This window comes from Oryctolagus cuniculus, chromosome 6 (assembly GCF_051225735.1).
Source record: "Oryctolagus cuniculus isolate XC-2025 breed Fujian yellow rabbit chromosome 6, ASM5122573v1, whole genome shotgun sequence".
In the NCBI taxonomy this organism is placed as follows: domain Eukaryota; kingdom Metazoa; phylum Chordata; class Mammalia; order Lagomorpha; family Leporidae; genus Oryctolagus; species Oryctolagus cuniculus.
Genome location: NC_142872.1, coordinates 42,976,980 through 43,002,586, shown reverse-complemented (window position 1 = coordinate 43,002,586; position 25,607 = coordinate 42,976,980). Strand labels below are relative to the sequence as shown.

The 25,607-nt window shown below is 47.9% G+C and overlaps 1 protein-coding gene across 6 annotated transcripts in view; it reads right to left on the bottom strand.

Annotated features, from left to right (window-relative positions):
• The window catches only part of LARP1 (La ribonucleoprotein 1, translational regulator), a 126,560-nt gene that overhangs the window by 17,896 nt on the left and 83,057 nt on the right, over positions 1-25,607 (bottom strand). For 5 of the 6 annotated variants that reach the window (XM_051844403.3, XM_070076353.2, XM_070076357.2 and 2 more), the window contains exons 2-8: positions 8,387-8,448; positions 8,081-8,146; positions 7,033-7,207; positions 5,514-5,642; positions 5,230-5,436; positions 4,969-5,131; positions 4,101-4,245 (exon numbers count right to left, since the gene is read on the bottom strand). In XM_051844403.3, coding sequence (XP_051700363.2) covers positions 4,101-4,245; positions 4,969-5,131; positions 5,230-5,436; positions 5,514-5,642; positions 7,033-7,207; positions 8,081-8,146; positions 8,387-8,448 — 947 coding nt within the window. Of the gene's footprint in view, positions 1-4,100; positions 4,246-4,968; positions 5,132-5,229; positions 5,437-5,513; positions 5,643-7,032; positions 7,208-8,080; positions 8,147-8,386; positions 8,449-16,858; positions 16,954-25,607 lie in introns of all 6 variants that reach the window. The other variant, XM_070076354.2, reaches the window with a different exon arrangement.

Sequence of the window (25,607 nt, the reverse complement as noted above, 5' to 3'; positions counted from 1 at the left end):
GGTAAACTTCTACGGGTACTTGGGAAAAAGGGTGAAGAGTAGAGAAGGGACATGGGTTTTTTATTTTAAAATATTTTAAGAATCTTTGAAAGTAAAAAAGGGAAAAATTTCCCTGTGTGACATACTCTTGTTCATGATACTGGGCAATGAAGCACTTTCATGAACTGTTGGTGACTGTGCAAAAGGCACAGTCTTTAGAAATGCAATGCAGCACCGCACTACCTACCAGAATTATGTATACACTCACCCTTTAACTCAGCAATGCTACTTCCAGAAATCTATATGAAAGACTTACTGGCAAAAATAAGAAAAATACACATAGATGTTCACTACAGCACAGGAGAAGTATATGTATTATATTGGAAACAGGCAAGCATTGTGGCACAGGGAGTAAAGTCGTCCACACAGGTATCCCATATAAGCCCTGGTTCAAGTCCCAGCTACTCCACTTCGGATTCAGCTCCCTGCTAATGTGCCTGGTAAAGCAGATGAAGATGGCTCAAGTATCTGGACCCGTTACCCATGTGGGAGATGAGGATGCAGTTCTAGGCTCCTGGCTTTGGCCTGGCCAAGACCCACACATTGTAACCCATTTGCAGAGTGAAACAGCAGATGGAAGATCTTTCTGTCTCTCCCTCTCTAATTCTGCCTTTCAAATAAATGAATGAATCTAAAACAAACAAAAAACCAGAAACAAAGTGCCCATTCAGAAGTTAGCAGCTTTCCCATGGAGAATCCATAACAGTACACTATGCAACTAGTTAAGACCGGCTCCCAGATAAATGAAGCAAAAACAAAAAACACAACTGAAAACACATGTTTTGTAATGTCCATTTATCAAAGAAGGGGGAAGGATATGAATACACATAGGAATTTGTCTTTACTTTTTTTTTTTTTTTTTGACAGGCAGAGTGGATAGTAAGAGAGAGAGAGAGAGACAGAGAGAAAGGTCTTCCTTTTGCCGTTGGGTCACCCTCCAATGGCCGCCACGGCTGGTGCGCTGCGGCCAGCGCACCGCGCTGATCCGAAGGCAGGAGCCAGGTGCTTCTCCTGGTCTCCCATGGGGTGCAGGGCCCAAGCACTTGGGCCATCCTCCACTGCCTTCCCAGGCCACAGCAGAGAGCTGGCCTGGAAGAGGGGCAGCTGGGACAGAATCCTGCGTCCTGACCGGGACTAGAACCCGGTGTGCCAGAGCCACAGGTGGAGGATTAGCCTAGTGAGCCGCGGTGCCAGCCTTGTCTTTACTTTAAAATGAAAGAATTCATCATTGCTAATGGTGTGAAATACTCACTTAACTGTAGGAATTAAAAAAATTGGTTTTCAGTGGTAGCAGAGATAATGATGTCAGGGCACTGTTAGGCACAGTAGTTCCATCACTGCTGAAGACATCCATCTCTCTCTCTCTCTCTTTTTTTTTTTTTTTTTTTTTGGACAGGCAGAGTGGACAGTGAGAGAGAGAGAGAGAGAGAGAGAGAGAGAGAGACAGGGAGAAAGGTCTTCCTTTTGCAGTTGGTTCACCCTCCAATGGCCGCCGCAGCCGCCGTGCTGCAGCCGGCGCACCGCGCTGATCCGAAGCCAGGAGCCAGGTGCTTCTCCTGGTCTCCCATGCGGGTGCAGGGCCCAAGGACTTGGGCCATCCTCCACTGCACTCCTGGGCCATAGCAGAGAGCTGGCCTGGAAGAGGGGCAACCAGGACAGAATCCGGCGCCCCGACCAGGACTAGAACCCGGTGTGCCGGCGCCGTAAGGCGGAGGATTAGCCTATTGAGCCACGGCGCTGGCCAATCCATATCTCTTTATCAGTAAATCTGGTTCAGACCCAGCTGCTACACTTCCAATACAGCTTACTGGTAAAGTGTATCCTGGGAGGCAGGAGATGACAGCTCAAGTACTTGGGTCCCCTGCCACCCAGGTGGAAAGACTGGATTGAGTTCTAGGCCCATCGGCCCAGCCCTGGCTATTGCATAAATTTGGGGAGTGAACCAGTGGAAGTGTCTCTTCCAAATAAAATGAAAAGAAATAAATAAAAATTTTTAGAAAGAGTGAACAACGTGTATATACTGTGGAATGAAACAAGTAATTATGCTGATGTTACTAGCAATTAAGATTTTTGGCGGGGGGGGGGGGGAAGGAATTAGATTCAAAGAAAGACCCAGTTTAAATAAAGATCCTATACTCCTGAACTTTATAAGAAAGTATAATCTCACAATCTTTTTACAAAAGATTTATTTGTAAGTCAGAGTTAAAGAGAGAAGGAGAGGTCTTTCATCCACTTGTTCACTCTCCAGGCGGCTGCCGACAGTGAGGGCTAAGCCAGGCTGAAGCCTGGACCTAGGAGCTTCTTCCGGGTCTCCCAAGTGGGTGGCAAGGGCCCAGGTACTTGTGCCATCTTCTGTTGCTTTCCTCAGCACATGAGTAGGGAGCTGGACTGAAGTGGAGCAGCTGGGACAGAAACTGGTGCCCATATGGGATGCCAGTGTTGCAGAGGGCAGCTTTAACTGCTATGCCACAATGCCAGCCCCAAAAATTACCTTCTAAAAACAATCAGCGAAGCAACAATGAGCAGCCCCTCTAACTGGGACTACAGTATTTAAATACCATTTTCTTTCAAAAAGCAATTAAAGTTCTTTTAAAAAGTGGCTAACTCCAAATCTGTGGCATAAAATGTACAAGATGAACTGGTCAAAAATCAGACAATTTGATCCAACATATTAACTGCAATGAACTGAAGTAAAAGTTTGAATCTATAATATTAAAATATTCAATAATTCCAAACAGACCAAACAAACAAACAAACAAAACAAAAAACTCCGAGGAAGTAATTAGGGATCAACTGACAATTCCGTAAACTGGCTAAGGAAAGGGAAAAGATCGAGCCATCTATCTGCCTCAGTAACTGCGTAGTCAATGAGGCAACGGTTCCCCTCAAAGCGAGATTCCAACCCTGGAGACCGACAGATTGAGACCACCACAGTGTTACCATTCCCAATGAAGTCATCAGAAATGATCACCAATATTAGCTTTGCTCACAAGAGAGATAAGCAAAAGATATGTTACGTGCCATGAAAGAGAAAACATCATTCTTGATCTGTACTTAAAAAAAATATTAATTTATTTGGAAGAGTTAGAGAGAGAGACAGGGAGAGACAGACATAGAGATCAATCTTCCATCTGCTGTTCTATTCCCCAGAGGGCTGCAATAGCCAGGGCTGTGTCAAGCTGGAACCAGAAATTTCTCCCACGTCCCTCATGTTGGTAGCAGGAGCTCAAGCACTTGAGTCACCTTCCTCTGCTTTTCCCAGGCCATCAGCAGGGAGCTGCAGCAGAAGTCGAGCAGCCAGGACACATACCAGCACCCATATGGGACTCTGATGTCACAGGTGGCATCTTTAACTGCTATTCTACAAAATCCAGCACTCTTGGAACACTCTTGATAAGGGTGAAACAGCTCCCAAACTTCCATGTAATCAGTTCTCTAGGCTACCAATTTACAGAAACTTTGGAACATAGATGAACATGTTAACTAACATCACAGTGTCTTGAGGGATATTCTACAGGGTACACACCCCAGTTTACTCTAACAGTAAACCGCAAGAAAAATAAAGGGATGGAGGGAGGAGCTTAAAATGCAGAGGTCTTACTGGAGTCCTGAGCTTCACAAACTATGGTTAAGATTATTTTTGGACAACTTGGGTGAGTCTGAAACTGAGTGGGTATTTGGTGGTATTGATGAATTGTTAATACTCATGTTTTTAGGAGTGATGATATTGTGGTTACATTTTTCAGCAAGTCTTTATCTCGAAGAGATGAATACTGACACATTTGTGGATGAATATGAGGGGGAAATAGATGCAGGTATGATGGACTAAGACTGGCACTTGTTAAAGCTGGTGTTGGGCTCCTTAGTGCTATTCTGTCTACATTTTCTGTGAAAGCAGGAAGGAAGAAGGCAGGAAAGGACGGTAGCTAAACCTTGGGACTACAACACAAGTAATCAGATGAGGACCCTCCCAGGGATTTTTGCCCTGGCCTGCAACTCCAACTCCGTTAAGTAAGAACCTTTCTCTTCCCTGCACCCTTGTCCCAGGGAGGGAGACATACCGCAAAAATGAGTGAGATGTCAGTGGTGAGGGCCTGCACTCGGTGGAAGGAAGCAATAAGGGTGATAGGAAGGAAACCATCAGCATCCATTTTCCGTCGCAGGAAGAAGTCTCGCTCTAAATTGTCCACGCTGAAGTAGTATTCACTAAGTGGAGGGAAGAAGAGGTATCACCAAGGGATCACCACGTCATTCACAAACACACATCCCCCACCCTGCCACACCCTCCAGTGGCCTCATACAGCCTTCCCAGACCTATCCTGTTCACCTCCTACACCTACCTGCCCAGCCATGCAGGGTGATAAGGGCTAAGAAGTTATGCTATCTCTTCATGGCCCCTACTTTGAATCTTACCACTCCCTCTGCCCTTTCAGTCCTTTGGCCCACATGACAAACTCCCCATCTTTCCTTAAAACCAGTTCAAATACTATGGACACTTTCTCTTTTGCTCTAAAAACACTGGTAACATTCTACCGCCACTCTTCATTTCCTTGTAAGGTTCCCTCACAGCATTGTGTGACAGTATAGCAGGGTGCTTAAGAATAAGCACTCTGTAATCGGACAGAAATGGATTCAGATCTGTGTTTGTCTATAAGATACGGATAAAAGATCCAGATCCTAGGAGCTTGCTAGATAAAAATCAGGATTAAAAAAGATAATGCCTATTAAGCACTTTAACACTGGGACTGTCCAGTAGTGAAGACTTAGTAAATGTTTGCCAGCATTCTGTCCATGCTGTCACTACAAATGAAACTACTCATCGGGCAGGTCGTGTGTGTGTGTGTGTGTGTGTGTGTGCCACCAGACATTTCCCTCCATTTCGTTAAGTGTTTTCACTTCTCTCCAGGAAGAAGGCTTCTGCACACTCACATCTGGCGCTTAATGTAGTCTTTGAGCAGCTCCTGGTCCACACTGTAAAGTTCAGTGCTGCTGACGTTGTCAAAGTAGTAGGTGATGTTGTTCATGTACTTGGGGGTGCGAGGCCCCTCGGCACCATCAAACTTTCGGTAGCCAAACTGGTAGTCAAAATGCGCTATGGGGGAAATGGATGTCATGAGGGTGAGGAGATTCCTGCCCATTACCCCACCACACTCCCCTGGACTTCCCGGAGCCCAAAGGGGCCTCACGTACTTCGAGTGCCACCCCGGCCACGTCCCCGGCCGCGACCACGCCCCCGTCCACGGCCACGGAAGGAAGCCCGCGCCCCACCAGCCCCATCACTCTTCACACTCGATGTCTCATCCTGGTCGTGCCAGGCAGGCTCCGGTTTGGTCTCTGGTTGCCAGGCTGGGGTGGGGGGGGCCACGGGCACGGGCATGTAGGTGGCAGGTTCAGACCCTAAGGAGAGAGGGAGCATCAGGTCAGGCCTGTGAGTGTCCCCTATGTCCAGGTCCTCCCTAGTGGGCAATGCATACCTTTGATCTCCCCGCGGTTGGCAGGTGTGTGTCTTGGCTCCTGAGGACGAGTAGGGCGTGAAGCCAGCTTCTCTCTGGGCACTTCAGGCTTCATGTCTATTTGCAATGGAACCCACTTGTGTTTGTTCCCTGAGGACAGCATGGGCACGTGAGAAAGTACTTGGGGGAGAGCACCCCTGCCTGCCCCAAAACCATCCTTACTTCCATTCATTCTCCTCTGCCCTGGGTCCAAATCACAACTGGTAACCTTGGGCAAATTCCTTCCCCTCTTTTTCCTCTCTAAACTAACGAGGCTAGTGGCCCTCAGTGTGATGAGACTCCTGGCTGATTCCCAATATGGATTTCTCAATTATATTACAGCCTTCTTCTGGAGGTAGATTCAAGGGTGCTCCCTTTAGACACATGCCAAAATGTGGCCTGTAAGTTAGGCCCCTGCTTGCAGCTCTGGCATCCCACATGGGCACCAGTTTTGTCTGGGATGCTCCTCTTCCAATCCAGCTTTCTGTTAATGACCTGGGAAAATAGTAGATGATGGCCCAAGTATTTGGTCCCCTGCACCCACGTGGGAGACCCAGAAGAAGCTCCTGGATCCTGGCTTCAGATTGGACCAGCTCTGGCAGTTGCGGTCATTTGGGGAGTGAACCAGCAGGTGGAAGACCTCTCTGTCTCTCCCTCTTTTCTGTCTGAAATTATCTCTCACATAAATAAATAAAATCTTTTTTTGTTTTTTTTTTTTGTTTTTTGTTTTTTGTTTTTTTTTAAAAAAAGTGGCTTGTAACAGCTGAGTTAGGGGCAGAGGTAAGATCCCTGAGTTCCATATTGGAGTACTGGGTTTGATACCCGACTCCAGCTCCCGATTTTGGCTTCCTGTTTCCAGTGTCCTGCTGATATGGACCCTGGTAGGCAGCATTAATGGCTCAAGTAATTGAGTTCCTGATACCTACATGCGACACCTAGATTGAGTTCCTGGCTTTCAGTTTTTGTCCAGCCCTGGCCACTGTAGGCATCGATGGACTGAACCAGGGGATGAGAACTTTCCCTCTACCCCCACCCTGTGTGTGTATGCCTCTTTCTCAAATAAGTAAATAAATGAAATTAAAAAGAGGGAGTTAAAGTGGCCAGTTCTAGGTTAAGTACCTTGAATGAGCAGGAAACAGGGAGCCATCCATGGTGACAAAAGGAGTTAAGTGAGGTGCTGAACTAGGCCTGACCTACTTCACACAATGCTCTGAATGAACTAGAAGTTTATCTTGTTTAAACCAATGTTCCTTTGGCTCTGTAGTACAGCAGCTCAATGTGTATACTAATCATTTCAGCAGGTTTTTGGAAACTCTTAGAGCAATCGGAACTCTTGCCATTAAAAAGAACTGATGGACAGGCAGCTGAAGACTGCTGTCCACTGAGTGGTATACACCAACCAGCCTCCCACTGACCTGCAATTTCTCCAGTGGCTCCCAGAGTCCTCACATTGCCCAGCTCAGCTGAGACACCTTCTAAAGTCCTGCTCCAAGTCACTTACCTTTCTTCTTCTGCCCGCTTCGCTGGCAGTCATCATCCCCATTCTTCTCTTCCCCTGATTCATCGGATTTGGTTTTCGGGCTCTCCTTACTATCACTCCCCTCTCCTTTCTCCTGTTCCTTCATGTCTTTCTTGGGTGGCAGCTTACGGGTAGGCTGAGGCTTGTGCGACTGCGGCTGCAGCAAGAAGGAACAGGGAGGTGGAGTGAAGTCAGAGAGTTTCCTGTGCTAGGAGGGAAGGCGCTCCCTGTCACTAGGAGACAGGCAGAAGGAGCTACTGTAAGCACTGGCAGGTGGAATGATATGTTGTCATGCCCCATTTTCTCATCTGAAATGCTTTTATTGGAAAGCCAGATCAAACACCAGCTTTTCTGAGTCTTGGTGACAAACCCAAGAACAGAGATGCTGGGACACACAGAGGCATACTGTTACTCCCTTCAAGAGTACTGTCAGTCTGCCCTGGTAGTTTGTGCAGTGGAAGAGATGATGGCCACTGGCCTGTCCACATCAACCTTGTGAACCAAAGGTGGTCACAGTCAGTGAGCAGAGGGATCTAGGCCACTGACCAGAGCAAAAGCACTGGGAAGAACCACCTGATCAGGAATCCTCCCTGTACTTGGGCCCATGACAACTGCAGAAGCCTCCCCAAGACATGTGGCAGCATCATGTCCACTGTTTCACTCATAGAAAATCAAAGAGCAGTGACAGAGAACACAGCCTTTGAACATACTTGACTTCCAATCCCCACTTGGTCATCGAGAGCTAGTAACCTCTCTGAGTTTCCGTGGCCTCATCTATGAGATGGGAATTATAAATGGATGTATCTCAAGAGTCACTGTGAGAGGTAGAGATGATTGACAGACAGTGCTTGGCAGTCCCTGGCACAAAACAAAAGCTCAAATATTGGTAATGCTTAATTATCCAAAATCATCCATTAATCATCCCTTTTTAAAAAAAATGACCTAGGGAAGTCCTAAGGCTCTGGAAGCTTGAGAAGCCAAATAGATGTAGACAGAAGTTAAGCCTGTCTATTATTCCCCACAGACTCACCTGTACACTCTTGTGGGCTATCTCTCCAGGCGTGGGCCAGTTGATTGCATCTCCAAAGTCACCAACCTGCAAGGAACATTCTATGAGGCTCCCAGGGGTGACCCTGCCTCTGTTACTCAGACCCCCACTCAACATTCAGCTGCAATGAAAGATCAGAGGCCAAATGGGTCCGCCGCTAGGACCACCTACACTAGCAGCCTACAAGGGCTCCCCTGCCATTCAGGAAGTCTAGAGGCACTTAACACAACAGCAAAGAGGCGACCACCTCAAGTAGGCCACTTTGGGCTGCCCACTTCTATTCTTTACCTTGCTGCCTTTGCGTTGTTTAGGAACTGCTGCCCTCACCACCTTGGCCGGAGCAGAATGTTCTGTGGGAACAAGAAGGGAGAGATGGTTATGTAGAGCCTGTGTGAGGTATCCACTGACAGCTTCTCATGTTCTTCACCAGCCCCACCCCTCCAAACAATCTGCAGGCTCCCAAAGCCAAAGGAAGGCTACAGGTACTCAGACACCAGTAACAACTGTACCAATCCCTTCCTGAAAAAATCACAAACAGGGAAACCATGAAAAGAGCTAGAAGCCAAAACCAAAGCACTCATGCTCTGAGGTGGGAAGGTAGCTGCCCAGAGTAGAGCTTTGTTCCCTCTTGAAAAATGGCAACTAAGGCCTGGGGAGTGAAGTCCACGTCAGCTTAATTCAGGACTCCTGGGGCCAGCACTGTGGCACAGAGGGTCAAGTGGCCACCTGTGACACCAGCATCCCATATCGGTGATGGTTCATATCCTGGCTGCTCCACTTCCAATCCAGCTCCCTGCTAACGCTCCTGTGAAAGCCACAGATGGCCCAAATGTTTGGGCCCCTGCACCCACATGGGAGACAACGAAGAAGCTATTGACACCTGGCTTTGGCCTGGCCCAGCATATTCAGTAAACCAGCATAGGGAGGATCACTCTTTGTCTTTCTCACTCCCTCTCTGACTTTGAAAATAAATAAATAAATCTTAAAATAAAAGACTCCTCAATCATGGCAGATTCCATAAAGCAGACGGGGGGAACTTAGAAAGGCCCAGAGGATTATTTGCTCTGGCCCTGCCAAGGCAATCACAGGCAGAACTTGAGAAATTTAATAACTCTATAATAGACTAATTTTTCTAAAAATAATTTTCTAAAAAATAATTTATTTACTTATTTGACAGGCAGAGATGCATAGAGAAGGAGAGAGAGAGAGAGAGAGAGAGAGAGAGAGAGTGTGCTCTTCCACCCACTGGTTTACTCTCCAAACGGCAGCAACAGCTGGAGCTAGGTTGACATGAAGCCAGGAGCCAGGAGCTTCTGCCGGGTCTCCCACATGAGTGCAGGAGCCCAAGGACTTGGGCCATCTTCTACTGTTTTCTCAGGCCATCAGGCAGGGAGCTGGATCAGAAGTGGAGCAGCCAGGACTCATATGGCATGCGGATACCACAAGGCGGATGCTTAACCTATGATGTCACAGCGCTGTCTCCAGGCTAATTTTTATGTTGAGACTATTGTATGGCCCTACAAATAATGTTATAAATATCCAAAATGCCCTGAGCAAAAAAATAAATAAAATTCCTCACTCCTGTAAGGGAAGGGTTTGGAAGACCATTTCTGGTCCTAACATTTCAGATGTCTGTGTGTGAACAGACATGGGCTAGAAGACCATTTGGTACAGTGATTAAGCTGCTGCTTGAGACACCCGCATCCCATATCAGGGTGCTTGCGTTCAAGTCCTAGCAGCTCCACTTCAATGTATGCTTCCTATAATGTGCAGCTGGAAGTCTGCAGATGATAGCCCAAGTGGTTAAGTCCCTGTTGCCCATGTAGGAGACAAGGATGGAGTTCCAGGCTCCAGGTTTCAAGACAGGCTTAGAGTCAGCTGTTCTACTTTTAGAGAGTGATTCAGAGGACAGAAGATTTTTCAATCTCTATCTGCCTTTCCAAAAAAGATGTCCAGGGACCAATAAGATTCAGGAAGATTACGTTTATCTTTCAGTTTCCAAAGAAAAAGTGGACTCCCAATTGACTTAACAGTCTGCCTTCAGAAATTTACATTAAAAATACTAATTACAATATGTACAAGGATATCCAAAGTGCCATCTCTAACTTTCAAAAAGTGAAAGCAACCCACAGGTCCAACAGTAGGAACTGGCTAAATAAATCTAAGTTCATCATTTCAGAATTTATTAAAAAGATAATAATCTATTAGTATGAAAAGTTAGACAAGTTACAGAACAATCTCATTTTTGTAAAACCAATAAAAATATATACATGTACATATTCATAATACAAACTCTAGGGCAGACTTGTGTTTTACCAGGAGTTCAGGAGTACATATACAATGATTTTAATTTTCTGACACAATCACAGACTTATAAAAAAAGACAACAAATCCACAAATTTTTTTAGAATGTCATTTCTTAAGGAAGTGGTCTTAATAGGCCCAGTCTTTTCTACACCCAACCTGTTTTCCCCACACAGTTCTGAGAGCACAGGTTTCTACTCCTGCCTCACCCACTTCTCTCCTGTCACTTTGCTTCCACTGCTGGCCCGCCATGCCCGAGCAAGAGCGGCCCCCAGTCCCTGGGCAGAGGAATTTGCCAAACTGTTTAGTCCTTGATCAGACTCATGTTCCTTTAATGAGCAGAGAGTGTCCTTGCCTGACTCCTAACTGAGGCCACTGCATTCCTAGTTTCCACCTGCTACCGGAGGAGCCACTGCCCCCTCAAAAGACACTCCACAAACCTTCTCAAAGATAGAGCTGTGGAACTCAGCCCACAGCACCCTTACTCCAGGGGCCTGGTAGTGGAGAACCAGAAAACCTCAATCTTAAGGGGCTACTCTGGACTCATTTCTCTGCCACTCTCAGGTTGGCCCAGACAAGTCTAATACCACCCAGGTCTCCAAGCAGGCTAACAGCATCCCCTGTTTCGAACCATGTACACCTGAGTTATGGCTGGCAACCTCTTCTGCTAACACTCAGCAGCACTCTAAGCGTGCTAGATGAGGAGAGCAGGTCAATAAGCCAGTGAATGCATGTTCATTAACAGCATGTCGGAAAAGGGAATCAGGCTCAGAAAGCAAGATGTTCCTGAGGACTTTTCTCAAAAAAGTGAGCACAGTCCAAGGGGCAACTGTTGCTTCTTATTAAAACCCTGTCAAAACAGAGAAGGATCACAAGTGTAGCATGGGGGCCAGGCGCTGTGGAGCAGTGGGTTAACGCCCTGACCTAAAGCACCGGCATCCCATCTGGGCGCCGGGCGCCGGTTCAAGTCCTGGCTGCTCCACTTCCGATTTAGCTCTCTGCTATGGCCTGGGAAAGCAGTACAAGATGGCCCAAGTCCTTGGGCCCCTGCACTGTGTGGAAGACCCAGAAGAAGCTCCTGGCTCCTGACTCGGATCGGTGCAGCTCTGGCCATTGCGGCCAATTGGGGAGTGAAGCAGCTGATGGAAGTCCTCTCTTTTCTCTCTCTCTGCCTCTCCTCTCTCTGTATAACTCTGAATTTCAAATAAATAAATAAATCTTAAAAAAAAAAAAAAAAAGGTGTACCATGATCACTCTGATTTGTTTACCAAGATCAAAAAGCAATATGGCCAAGACAAGACCCCAACAGCTCCCCACTGTTACCACCATCTCGAGCTGCTGAGGAGGATGTGGTGACTATTTTGGACATACATAGGAATATTCATAAATTAGTCCTATGTGCAGTCTGCTGAGACCCAAAGCGTCCGGTTCATGCTCTGCTACCAGAGCCACAGGCTGCCCCCACAGAGGCAGAAGAATCCACTGGGGAGACCAAGCTTACTTTTTTATATAAAATTCACAGATCTGTTAAAACAATAAAGCCTTCAGGGAAACCCAGGAAGGCTCAGATGAGCTGTTACAGGGCCCTGCAGGAACCTAGAAAGAAGGCAAAGCTTTCTGACAATTTCAATTATATATCTGCTTTCTGGGTTCCCGCCCAGCCATTCATCCTTACCAGACAACTGTTAAAAGTGTGCACTCACACATGCATGCAAACACACACCAAACGTCCCACCGGGCCTGGCATCTTAAATGGCTTCCAGGGAAAATCATTCCTTCTGTGTGGGCAGCAGTCCCCACCTCCAGCACCATCCCACTGAAACCATTGGATAAGTCCCCTCACTCCTAGCTCTGCATTCCAAAACCTGTGCCTGCTACTGATGACCCAAGCCCAGTTCAGGAACCATTACTGTTCATTTGCCCAAAAACACAGTTGTAGAATTTAAGAGTAGTAACAAGGCTCACAGTTCTAATCCCCTCTGCAAACTGAGGCTGGAACATGGGAATGAGCTACCCCAGAACTGGCTGCAGTTAAGATGGGAGCTCGAAATCAAAACTTTCCTAACCAGCTCACCTGAAACTACACAAGGTCACATGATTCCCTTGAGTCCTTCCTGGCATCATCTTAGGGCACTTCCCTGGTTTTTCCTAGTAAACACAGTTACTGAACAACAGGGAGAGGCTCTTGGAGAGGGAGGTAGAGTCCAGGCCCACATAAGGGCCTACCCTGTTTATCTGCCCACAGGCCTCCTAAGTCCAGGATTCCAGGTGGAAGAAGCAAATAGAGGTCTCAGGATGCTGTTTCTCCCCAACTAAGGCAAATCTGGGGCTCAAGAGGATTTGGAAGAAAAGGAAAACCACTTTCTCTCCCACAGGCAGCAAGGAGGCAGGGTTCCTTCTAGTTTCAGGAGAAACTAAACTAAAGAGATACAAGCATTTGTGAAAAGTGAAGAGTACAAAAGTGCTCCGTACAAGAAGCAGTTGAATTTAGGGATGGCTGAGGCCCTACGGGCCTATTCCTGAAGCTGTAACTGCATGGCAGACTCACTATCTTCACTTCTTTTATTTAGTATGATTTCTAGTGGCAGAGATAAGCTGCCACTGCTAAGGATGAAGGAAAGCTAGGGACAGGAGGCAGAACAGCGATGAATGGAGGAAATGGGGGGGGGGGGTAAATGGGGGGGGGGTGGCAGGGGGAAGAACAGCAGCTGCCCTGTAAGGTGGAGTGGCTGACCCTATAACCTTGACTGTGTAAGCCCAAGGCTCTGGATCTCTCTCTCGCTCTCTCTTTTTTTTTATAAGATTCATTTTATTTATTTGAAAGAGTTACAGAGAGAGAGATATAGACAGAGAGAGAGGTCTTCCATCCGCTGGTTCACTCTCCAGATGGCCGCAATGACGGAGCTGCTCCGATCCGAAACCAGGAACCAGGCGCTTCTTCTGGGTCTCCAACGTGGGTGCAGGGGCCCAAGGACTTGGGCCATCTTCTACTGCTTTCCCAGGCCACAGCAGAGAGCTGGATCAGAAGAGGAGCCGCCGGGACTAGAACCGGCGCCCATATGGGATGCCGGTGCTTCAGGCCAGGGCCTTAACCCACTGTGCTACAGCACCAGCCCCTCTGGATCTCTCTTGAGCCTCAACTCTCAAGCATGTACCATCCTCCATAGACATTCACCTAGGAAACATCATCCCTATTATGAAGCACAGAGGACAGAGCTGGATTGGACTCTGCCCTCCTCTGCCCTTGCAAAGTTCCTTTCAACTGAAACTTCCTCTGTGAAACTGAAATCCTTGTTGTCTCAGGACTGGAACAGTTCAACGGGCAGAATATAGTTCACCATAAATGCTCAAGAAATGCTAAAGATTCTCTTTCAAATTTGCAAAGAAAGCTTCCTATTTCCAAACAATTCATATTCTCATGAGTGGAGGGGCAGGGGACACATATACATCAAAAAACTCTCAATGTGAAAGAGAACCAGAGAGCAAGGGGGAAAAAAAACTCAAACCAGATCACATGAGACACAGCTTACCGCCCGCCCGCCTGGCTCTTTTTCCACAAGATGGCCTATGGGAAGGAAAACACTCCCTATGCCACCACCACCCTCCACCCTGCCACTGTACTCCAGACAAGACTGCCAGGCTCCCAGGCAAGAGTCTCCAGGACAGAGCAAAGCAAAGAGTCAGAACCTTTACAGTTGCAATCAAGACGGGGAGATTTTCCCCAGAGGGGGTTAGCCATAACGTTCTGCTGGCTAAGTGAGGAAGGAAGACACCACGATCCCTTTCAGTTGAAGAAATTTGGTCTTTATACTCTTTACTCAGCATGGAAGAGAGCTCCAGTCTCAAGGAGTCTCTCTATTCCTACCAAAGGGGCTAAATACCTCGAACAAAGCCAGATAAAAAGAGTTTAAGAGTATCTTCCATATTTTTTGTTCTAGAGAGATCCCAAGTATGCTGACCTTTGGAAGCAAAAACCACCCAGAAGGACCACGTGTAGCAGGTCTAAGGCACAGGACTTGGGTCCAACAGAGATATTAGTGAAGGGTTCTCTGGCCAGAAAGCGAGTGGGTGATTCGAATTCAGCAGGGCTTGGTAAAAAGAACTGGTAGAGAAACTCAGATAGCAACTTTGACAAAACACGTGATGGGCCAGGCTAGTTCAGAGAACCTGCAAGACTGCAAGTAGGTGGCCAGAGAGAATTAACAAAGCTCAGGCCTGACGAGACCAGAACAGGGAGGGCTTGGGGGCCCCACCTCCTGGAGATGGGCAGCTGGAAAAGCACTGCCATAGCTTGGACACAGGGGCTAGACTACACTCACACTCGCCCATCTACTGCCCTGTACCTGGCCATTCATTAGGCCTCCCGTCTTGGGGGAGGAGATCTCCCAGTTCCCAACTGCACCAAGTGCCCTGCTGGGTGCTCTCACTATACTGCATATGTCAACTAGACTATGCTCCCCTCTCAGAAGGCAGGGACCAGGCAGCTGTTACAGCTGTAATCCTAGGGCCAAGAGCTCAGGGCTCTACCAGAGGGTCAGGTGTAGAGGTCCAAAGAGCAAGAACTTGGTTTATTTTTTTTTTTTCAACTAATATTCCTTTTTTTTTTTTTTTTTTTTTTCCCATTTGACAGGTAGAGTTACAGAAACTGAGAGAAAGAGACAGAGAAAGGTCTCCCTTCTGTTGGTTCACTCCCCAAATGGCTGCCACGGCCGGCACTGTGTCAATCTGAAGCTAGGAGCCAAGTGCTTCCTCCTGGTCTCCCATGCGGGTGCAGGGCCCAAGGACTTGGGCCAACCTCCACTGCCCTCCAGGGCCACAGCAGAGAGCTGGACTGGAAGAGGAGCAACCAGAACTAGAACCCGGCGCGCACATGGGATGCCAGCGCCGCAGGCAAGTGAGCCACGACGCCGGCCCCAAGAACTTGGTTTAACCAACCAATGAGAAACTAGTGAAGTTTTTCAGGAGAGAAGGTATATGAGTGAATCAAATTCACTGGGTCCTGGTAGAAAGAACTGATAAGAAGGGACAAAGTAGGACTGAAACACAGTTTGTGAGGTTATGTATGGCCTCAAACCTTGGCCTCCAGGAACACAGAAACTAGTGTCCTAGAAAGGGCTGTCTCTCACAGTAATCCCGGCCTCAGCACAGCCATGACTCAGGCAACCAACTGCTTGAAATCAGTGTTGGGCCCCAATTCAAACCCCAACAATCATCAGTTATATAATCGTGGGGACATGCCTACCACCGTTCTTTCTCAACTGAACAAAAGGTACTACACGTAGCAGACAGAAGGCATGATCTCAACTACTGGGATTTCTAATCCAAGTGGGAGAGCTGATGGCAGCAGAGTGACAAGCATAGACATTATGTAGTGAGCACTTACTAGATGCCACACAGTTCTAAACTGCATGGATTCTCTTAACCCTTAAAATTAAAACAGCTCAATTCCTTTAATTGCTCCCATTTTACAAATGAAGAAACCAACTCATAAGGTGGAAAGGTTATTTGCCATGATAACAGCCAGCAGGCAGAACAAGATTGGAAGCCAAATAGTCTGACCCTAAAGTCTATCCTCTTAACCCTAAAAGGAAGTGGAAGAAGAGTGAAGGGAAGCCAAGTCACCACCACACTGTTACACACAGGGCAGGATCTTCATGTCACAGCTACAGGGGAGTCCTTCTACATATCATGGAAAACCAAGTCTCACTGCATGGAAGTCAAGGGTCACAAAGCTGGGCAACTAACACTCCAAAGACTGGACCCTGGTGATCCAGGGTGACCCTTTCCAGAGAGAGATCCCTAGCTAGCACCTGGCTGCCCTATGGGAAAGGTACTTCAAGGTCTACCTCCCATTTCCTCCACTGTAGCCTCTGCCCACGGGAGGCTCATAAGCCACACCCTGGATCTAAGCACAGAGGACTGTGACACTACAGGGCACCACATAGCTCCAACTGACAGAGATTCTGCCTCACCCTCAGCCTTCTGGAAAAGGGAAGGCTGCTACCATTTGAGCTGCAACCGAGGATCCTCACTATGAAAGGCGGTGAGGCCAATGCAGAGTAGGGTACAGCAAGCAGGGAGGGAGCCTGGGCTACACCATACACCTGTGCCCGTCTCTCTCAGGCCAGCCTGGAGGCAAGCTCTGTGAAAAGCCTGGCTACCCTCATCTGTCAGCTAGCCTGGGAATAAGGTGGAATCAGAGTGGAGAACCTCGAAGACTCACAGGCCTTTGGTCCATCCCCCACTGACCCGGGCACCCCCAAGCAGGAACACTCTTCTACAGAGTATAAAAACAACAACGTTGTTCTAACCCCCCTCATCTTGTTCTCTAGCTGCTGTGGCTGACATCTCTCAAGAGGCCTCTCTCCCTTGCAGATTTCCTCCAAACTGCAGATAAAACAGGTGGGGCTGAATGGCACTCTTGCGGGGAGGGGTTGGCAAAGAAGGGAGGGATACCTTTGGAAGGTCAGACCATCTTGAGGCTTTGCAGAAAGGAAGTGGCTGGCAGGCCAGCAGCCAACCCAGAAGTGCAGAGTCTATGTCCCTTTGGCCTAGGAGGAGGAACAGAGGGAGGGCCAGGCTCCAGTCACATGACACCAGCCAGCCTGGCCCAGGCCAACCCAGACCCAGGCCAGCCCCAAACCCAACTGACTATCTTTAGCCTCTGATGCCAACTGCCTGCCCAGACATGGACTCAGCCACCCTCACTGCTGGTACCAGTCTCAGAAGTCGTGTCCAAAAATTGATCAACAATCATGGCAGCTGAAAGTTATCAGCAGCAAATGAAGCCTCTGACTTGCACGCTGCCAGCTCCCTAACCCAGTTTTTTCTGCAGAGCACTTTCAGCTCTAGTTAGGCCAGTAATAATAACCACCTTTTAATGTGTGCTGACTAGGCAACAAAGCTGATCTAAGCTGCTTTCTGTGATTCCACTTAGTGGCCTCAGAGGGACACTATTATTCCAGTCATCCAGAAAATGAACCCAAGGAAAGAGACTTGCCCAAGGTCACAGAGTATGCTGAAGCAAGATGGCCAGCCCCTCCTGAGTTATAGATCTCTCATGATTCTCTTCAGGAGGCCTTCCCCACTGCCCACAGAAAGTGCTGTCCACCAGCTACTCTGGACCAAATACTACAGGAGTCTGCTATTCAGGGAGTGCAACACACGGACCCAGACTTGCCTGCCTTTGTGTAGATCTCAACCCCACGAGACTGGATTCAAATACTGAGCCATTACTATATTCTTACATGTTCCCAGAGTTCTTTACATGCAGCAGCTTGCTTACTTTCCACAATCACCCTAGAAGGTAATATGATAAGGATTGCCGGTTATCAGATGGGGGAACTGAGGCTCAGAGAAGCTAACGGACTTGTTCAAGATCATCAAGTTAATAGGTCACAGACTGAATCTGTGCAGCTGACCCAACCCTGGGCCTAAGTTTGCAATTCACTCTAAAGACAACGACTAGAAGTATTAAGAGATAAGAATTATTGCTACCTCCTCACTGGTTCCTGCAGTCCAGGACTGCAGCCTGTAAATGGTAGGTCCACAGTAAATATTTACCAAATGAAGGAATTTACATACTTGTTGGTGCTTCTCAAAAAACGTCCAGAGCTTTCTCTTCCAGGGAGAGAGAGGGTTAATTACATACCACCTTTCTCAGCAATGCCGGAGACGACCTAATGTTCTGCTCTCTGCACACTTCAATCTGAACACCAAGGGCCAAAGGTGGGACACACAGGATAGAAAGGGTGTGCAGCAGACAAAACAGTATAGCTAACTCCCCAGAGGTCACAGACATAAGCCTCCAGGTCCCAGGCAGGACCATAAATCAGCAGACTGGCTGGCAACCCAAAGTGACGCTAAGGGGGCAGCACCCACTTAAGAGTTGCTGGGGCTCCACAAACACACACACATGCTTGGTGCTGCCAGATCTTCTGAGTTTTAAACAAAAAAAGGGGGGGGCGCACTCAGAAAAATAAAGTAGATCTCAGAGAGAAATTACCTTTCTAAATACTGTAGCTCACGTTTCTACACACATACTACAAATGCTACTTTCAGCCTAAGGTTTCCACAGACTCTCGCAGGCCCTGGGTTTTAGGAGCCCACCGTCTCAGGCAGGCCCTGGGTTTTAGGAGCCCACCGTCTCAGGCAGGCCGCCAAGTACATGCTCTGCTCTGCTGCATGCCTGACTCCATCCTGGCTCAGGAAGTGCTGATCTCAAGACAGGTTCCCCCCAGTGCCCATGGTCAACAATCATCTCTCAGGTAACACGAATTCATTCTCTGGGAACAATCTTCACTTTGGACTATGCCCCTTACTGAAGTTCTTTCACAGGTCAAGAAGTCACGCTGTTATCCTCTCAGGCCAGTTAGCTCTGCGCACAACTATGCCCACTCACAGGGTAAACCCAAGGTCTCAAGGACCCAAAAGTTCACAAAAACTGTTCCCACAACCACTGATGCTGCTTTTAATATCCATCTGCTTTTAGGAAAAACTTTTCACATGGAACTGGAATAAATGAATAAAAAGGAGGGGTGCTTTATTTTTTTAAGAAGACATATTTACTTGAAAGGCAGAGCAGTGCCAGCATTGTGGCACAACAGGTTAAGCTGCTGTCTGCCATGCTGGTAGCTGAGTGCTGGTTTGAGTCTCAGCTGTCCCATTTCCAATCCGGCACCCTGCTAATGCACCTGAAAAAGCAGAGGAAGAGGACTCAAGTTCTTGAGCCTCTACCACCCATGTGGGAGACCAGATGGGAGTTCCAGCTCCTGGCTTCAGCCTGACCCAGCCCCAGCCATTGCAATCATTTGAGCAGTGAACTGGTAGTGGATGGAATCTCTGTGTGTGTGTCCCTACCTCTGCCTTTCAAATAAAATAAATCTTGAAAATGAAAGGAAAAAGAGAAAAAAGGGAAGAGAAGAATCAGAGCATCAGGAGGGTGTGGGGGAGTGATCTTCCATTCACTGATTCACTCCCCAGATGCCTGCCAATAGCCAGGACTGGGCCAAGCTGAAGCCAGCAGCCAGGTACTACATTCTGGTCTCCTACTTGGGTGGCAGTGGCCCAAGCACTTGTTCCCCAGGAGCATTAGCAGGGAACACATCAGAAATGGACTCATATAGGATGTGGCAGCTTCACCCACTGTCCTACAACACCAGCCCTGGAGGGGTGCATTAGTTGCAGTAGCTCTGGGAGGAGCCCCATTCTTCCTCTTTTCACTATGCCAGGAAGACTGCCTTTCAAATAAAATAAATCTTGAAAACAAAGGAAAAAGAGAAAAAATAGAGAAGGGAAGAGAAGAGGCAGAGCAACAGGAGGGTGTGGGGGAGTGATCTTCCAGTGATCTTCGGCTAGCTCAGAAAGGCTCAAGGAGGCAAGCCCAGGAGGCCTTTCAGAGAGCAGTTATCTACCAACTGAGGTAGATTGGGCACACTCACTCAACTGAATAGCAACAGCTCCCACCACAGTAACTTGAAAATGCCACAACAATGGGAGGAACCAGCCAGAGTCCCAAAAGCAGATCAGGAGTGGGAGTTCTTAGATAGAGATCAGTTCCCCGAACCCAGGTCAGCCACGGCAGCCAGTCCTGTTTCCCAAAAGCCCTGATTCACCTCTTCCACTCAGTCAGTGCCAGCCCACAGGCCTCTACAGTACTACAATCTACATCCCAACTGTCAGAGCAGAGCCCTGGGATGCTAAGAATGTGGAGCGAGTCTGCAGGTGGGCTCCTAGATGCTCTCACACTCTTTCCGCAAACGTCAAGGGGGTCTGAGCCCTATCCCAAACCACCCAACAACTCATTAGACTGCTGGGTTACAAGATGGGGTAGAGCAGCAGTTAGCAACATGGATTCTGGAGGCCATCCTTGGATGTGCTAACCTACAGTAACCAATGATTGAAACTCATGGGGCTGGGGCTGTGGTGTAGCGGGTAAAGCTGCTGCCTGCAGGGCCGGCATCCCATATGGGCGCTGGTTCAAGAGCCAGCTGCTCAATTTCTGATCTAGCTCTCTATGGCCTGGGAAAGCAGCAGAAGATGGCCCAGATCTTGGGCCCCTGCACCCGCGTGGGATTCCCAGAGGAAGCTCCTAGCTCCTGGCTTAGGATCAGCGCAGCTCTGGCCGTTGCGGCCAATTGGGGAATGAATTAGTGGATAGATCTCTCTCTCTCTCTGCCTCTCTGTAACTCTGCCTTTCAGATAAATAAATAAATCTTTTGTTTTAAAGATTTTATTTATCTGAAAGGCAGAGTTACAGACAGAAAAAAAGACAGAGATAAAGGTCTTCCATCCACTGGTTCACTCCTCAAATGGCCACAACAACCGGAACTGGGACGATCTGAAGCTAGGAGCCAGGAGCTTCCTACAGGTCTCCCACAAAGGTTCAGGGGCCCAAGCACTTGGCCCATCTTCTACTGCTTTCCCAGGCCATCAGCAGAAAGCTGGATCAGAAGAGGAGCAGCCAGGACTAGAATCAGTGCCCATATGGGATGCCAGCGGTGTAGGCAGAGGATTAACCTAATGCACCACAGCACCAGCCCCATAAATAAATCTTTAAAAAAAGAAAATAGAGCCAGCGCAGCCGGCACACCAAGTTCTAGTCCCAGTCGGGGCGCCGGATTCTGTCCCGGTTGTCCCTCTTCCAGGCCAGCTCTCTGCTGTGGCCTGGGAGGGCAGTGGAGGATGGCCCAAGTGCTTGGGCCCTGCACCCGCATGGGAGACCAGGAGAAGTACCTGGCTCCTGGCTTCAGATCAGCGTGATGTGCCGGCTGTGGCAGCCATTGGAGGGTGAACCAATGGCAAAAGGAAGACCTTTCTCTTTCTCTCTCACTGTCCATTCTGCGAAAGAAAGACAGACGGAAAGACGGAAGGAAGGAAGGAAGGAAGGAAGGAAGGAAGGAAGGAAGGAAGGAAGGAAGGGAGGGAAAGGGAAAGGGAAAGGGAAAGGGAAAGGGAAAGGGAAAGGGAAAGGGAAAGGGAAAGGGAAAGGGAAGGAAAGGAAAGGAAAGGAAAGGAAGACCATGGAAGTACTGTCAATGCACAGTAGTTATTTTTCCCTCCTTTGGGACAATTTTTCAATCTGTAATGTACAAAAAACGGGGAGGGGGGAACTATGGGTCCCAGATTTAACAAGCAGAAATTCAGAACAGCCAGTTAAATCTGAGTTTCAGATAGTTTTTTTTTTTTTTTAATTCTACATATGTCCCACGCAATATTTGGGACACATTTATACCAAAAAAATGATCTGGCTTACTTGAAATCTATGGTTATCCTATATTTTTATTTGTTAAATCTGGCTACCATGTGAAAAAGCCAAACTGAAAATGAAGGAGTGACAGAACCCTGGATTATGATGCCAGCACTACAGTTTCTGCTGTGGAAGCCCCATTCCCATGTCTTCAGTCTCCCTACTCAAAGGTCTGTGGTAGGCAGGTATTGTTTTTGTTTTTGTTTTTTAATTTAAATTAACAGTTGTGCCTGGGCCAGTACAAAGCCAAGAACTCCATACAGGTCTCCCACATGGATGACAGGGGCCCAAACACTTGGGCTATCTTCTACTACCTCCCCAGGCACATTAGCAGGAAGTTGGATCAGAAGTGGAGCAGCTCAGATGCAACTCGGTATTGCGATATGTCACTTATGCGATATGCTGGTGTCACTTCATGGGCCACAATGCTGGCACAGATTTTTGTCTTTATATCCACTGATCCTTTAAACGCAACCAGATACCCATGAAACCACTGCTCTGAAGGACTTCAGCCCTAAGATTTTAGCATGCAGAATTAGCATCTAAGGAACTTATCCAAATGTAGATTTGTAGGTCCTTTTTTAAAAGGTCATCTTCGATGTCATCTGTCTTCATACCTTTTTTTTTTTTTAAAGATTTATTTTATTTGAAAAGCAGAGTTACAGAGAGGCAGAGGTAGAGAGACAGAGGTCTTCCATCTGCTGATTCACTTCCCCAAACAGCCACAATGGCTGAAGCTGAGCCGCTCTGAAGCCAGGAGCTTCTTCGGAATCTCCCATGCAAGTGCAGAGGCCCATGATTTGGATCATCCTCTGTTACTTTCCCAGGCGCATTAGCAAGAAGCTGGATTAGAACTGGAGCAGCCCTGACTTGAACTGGCACCCATACGGGATGCTGGCACTGCAGGCAGTGGCTTTATCTACTATGCCACAGTGCCGGCCTCTCCAGAGATTTTTGCTCAGGGAATTCTAAAGTAGGTTTTCTGGGGATGTACCGGGAGTTATTTTTATTTAACCCATGAGTTTCATCAGTTGTCCAGAACCAGAATACAATGTACAGTATCTTAAAATCAGGGCTACACGTCTTAAAAGCCAGAAGCAGGAACTTGGGTTCATGTTTCAGTATTTTTATTTTTCCTTTGTATTTTTTCTATGGACTAAATATTTTTAGGAGATTCCTGTCTCCTTCTGAACTCCAGAAGTGAATCTGGGGAGGTGAGCAGAGCTTGGGCCCCTGCAGTTTTAACAGGTTTTCCTGTACAGTGACAACATCAAGTATGTCTGAGAACTGAGCTGCCAATGAAAAAAATGAGACTGCCAAGAAGGGGCTCTGGTCTCCAACAGTCAGGGCTTAACTAGCTCAAAAGAAAAAGAGGTTAAACATAGTTTGAATTACATAAACAGTGGCCAAAAGGGTAGGTGGTGTGGCACAGTGGCCAAGACACTGCTTGGAATACCCACATTCCATACCAGAGGGCCAGTAGTCAAGCTCCCATTCAGCTTCTGAATCAGTTTCCTGCTAATACACACCCTGGCTCAAGTACTTGAGTTGCTACCACTCAGGCAGGAGAACTAGACTGGAAAGAAGGTATTTTTTTCTTTTTTCTTAAGATTTATTTATTTGAAACACAGAAAGCTAGGAGCCAGGAACTTCTTTCAGGCCTCCCATATGGGTGCAGGGGCCCGAATCAGATATGAAGTCAAGTAGCCAGGACTCGAACCGGCACCCATACAGGATGCAGGCATCACAAGTGGTGGTGTAACCTGCTATGCCACTACGTTGGCCCCTGGAAGATATTTCTCTCTTTCACTTAAAAATAAAACAACAGGGCCGGCGCCATGGCTCAATAGGCTAATCCTCCACCTAGCGGCACCGGCACACCGGGTTCTAGTCCCGGTCGGGGCGCCGGATTCTGTCCCGGTTGCCCCTCTTCCAGGCCAGCTCTCTGCTGTGGCCTGGGAGTGCAGTGGAGGATGGCCCAAGTGCTTGGGCCCTGCACCCCATGGGAGACCAGGATAAGTACCTGGCTCCTGCCTTCGGATCAGCGCGGTGCGCCAGCCACAGCGCGCCGGCCGCGGCAGCCATTGGAGGGTGAACCAACGGCAAAAGGAAGACCTTTCTCTCTGTCTCTCTCTCTCACTGTCCACTCTGCCTGTCAAAAATAAATAAATAAAATAAAACAAAACAACAGGGGCTTCTGGCTCCTGGCTCCAGCCTGGCCCAGCCCCAGCCACTGCAGCCATTTGGGGAGTGAACTAGCAGATGGAAGATTTCTCTATCTCTCCCTGTCTCTCTCTAACTCTGCCTTTCAAATAAATAGATCTTGAAAAAACAAAAAACAAAACACTGCAGCCAGAAGAGGGGCACATGAGGAGCTCACCCCCTCCACCTGCCCACCAGCTGAATCCTCAGCACGAGGAAGCAGAATGTTGAGTATTCTGACAGACATAAGGTCACAAGGGATTACTCTAGGAGGGGCTGGGGTTTACTTTTTAAAAACTGCAACCTGTGACTGTGCTAGAAAAATGAAGGCTCTCAAGAAATGGTCCACTTCTTTCCTCCTTACTGCCAAACAGACTCCAACCTCTCATACCCTACACCTTACAGTGTGCTCACCCAGTGGCCCAGGTCTGAGTCCATTAGAAACAACAACAAATGGCTGCCACTTATTAAGCATTAACCTCAGGAGGCCAGGTCTCCCGCTACGGACCTTTTGAGCATTAGATTTTTTTTTTTTTTTTAATCTCCACAGTGGGGGAACTATTTTAACAGTTTTAGAAGAGCCTTCTAAGAAGTCAGGTGGAGGGCCAAAGGTCACACAGTGAGGAGGTATCTGACCCTCCCGAAAGGCTCTGAAGCCCCAAGCCCCTCTCCGAACTACAAGAAACTGGGTTCTTCATGTCACCAAAGGGCTCCAATCTCAGGTCTGTAGACTATACCACAGACTAAGGCCAATGGCACAGAACCTCTGTCTGGGAACCCATTAGCTTACTTGCCAGATGCGGAAAATACCACTCAACACAGGGGAAGAAGAAATCAAAACACCACTTATTTTATAAAAGCAATGCTCCAGGAGCAACCTGCAATCCAAAATCTGAGCTGTGGTTAGCATCAAAGGCCCTAGAGAATTTTGCCTCCTCCAGACCAGAAAGAAGTGAATGGAGGAAATTCACAAACCCCGCAGGTCAAAGAACAGGTGGGACAGATGAACAGGAGGAGAAAAAACAGGCTGTAAGGCCCAGGGGAGAGCAAAAGCTACCACCCAAGCAAGTCATCTTTCCTTACTCTAGGTGGCAGGGCTAAGCAACTCATAGAGTAGCTCCTCATCCACCATCACACCCATCTCACTGTAAGAGTTTCAAGGATGAATGGATGTGGTTCTACCCATTTTACAGATGGCAAAATAGAGACACAGTGAGCTTCCTGACTTGACCCAAGAACACCAAACTGCTTTAAGATATGCCAGCCCTGGTGTCCTGCCACTACACCAAGAAAGCATGACAAACTCGACCACCAGTAACTCACTGTGAGTAGTGTTCAATCATTGCTGGACTGAAATTATAAATTTTCATTTTGTGGCTGCCCTTCTCTTGCCTATAAGACATCTATCCCAGGCTTTCCCTGAGCCTAGATAAGGGCCAAAAATCCTCAGTACAGGCAGTCAAGACCAGCCAATCATGCTTTTACACAAGCTGAGCCTCAGAGGATAGGGGCTGTGGGGCTATAGCTGCCACTGCCTGCAATGCAAACAGGCATGAGGTGCGGGTAGAAGGCACAGGAAGGAGGCTGGCTTCCCAGGACCTACCCAGCTTTTTACATCTGAGTCACTCCAAGGTTTGCAACGCATCCCAGCTTGCCTCTGAGAGGACAGGGGAGGTCAGCAATACATCAGTGGTGCAGCTCAACTGTACAGGTTGAAAAACTGAGGCACACTTTTGAGTGTGGGGAGGAAAAAAG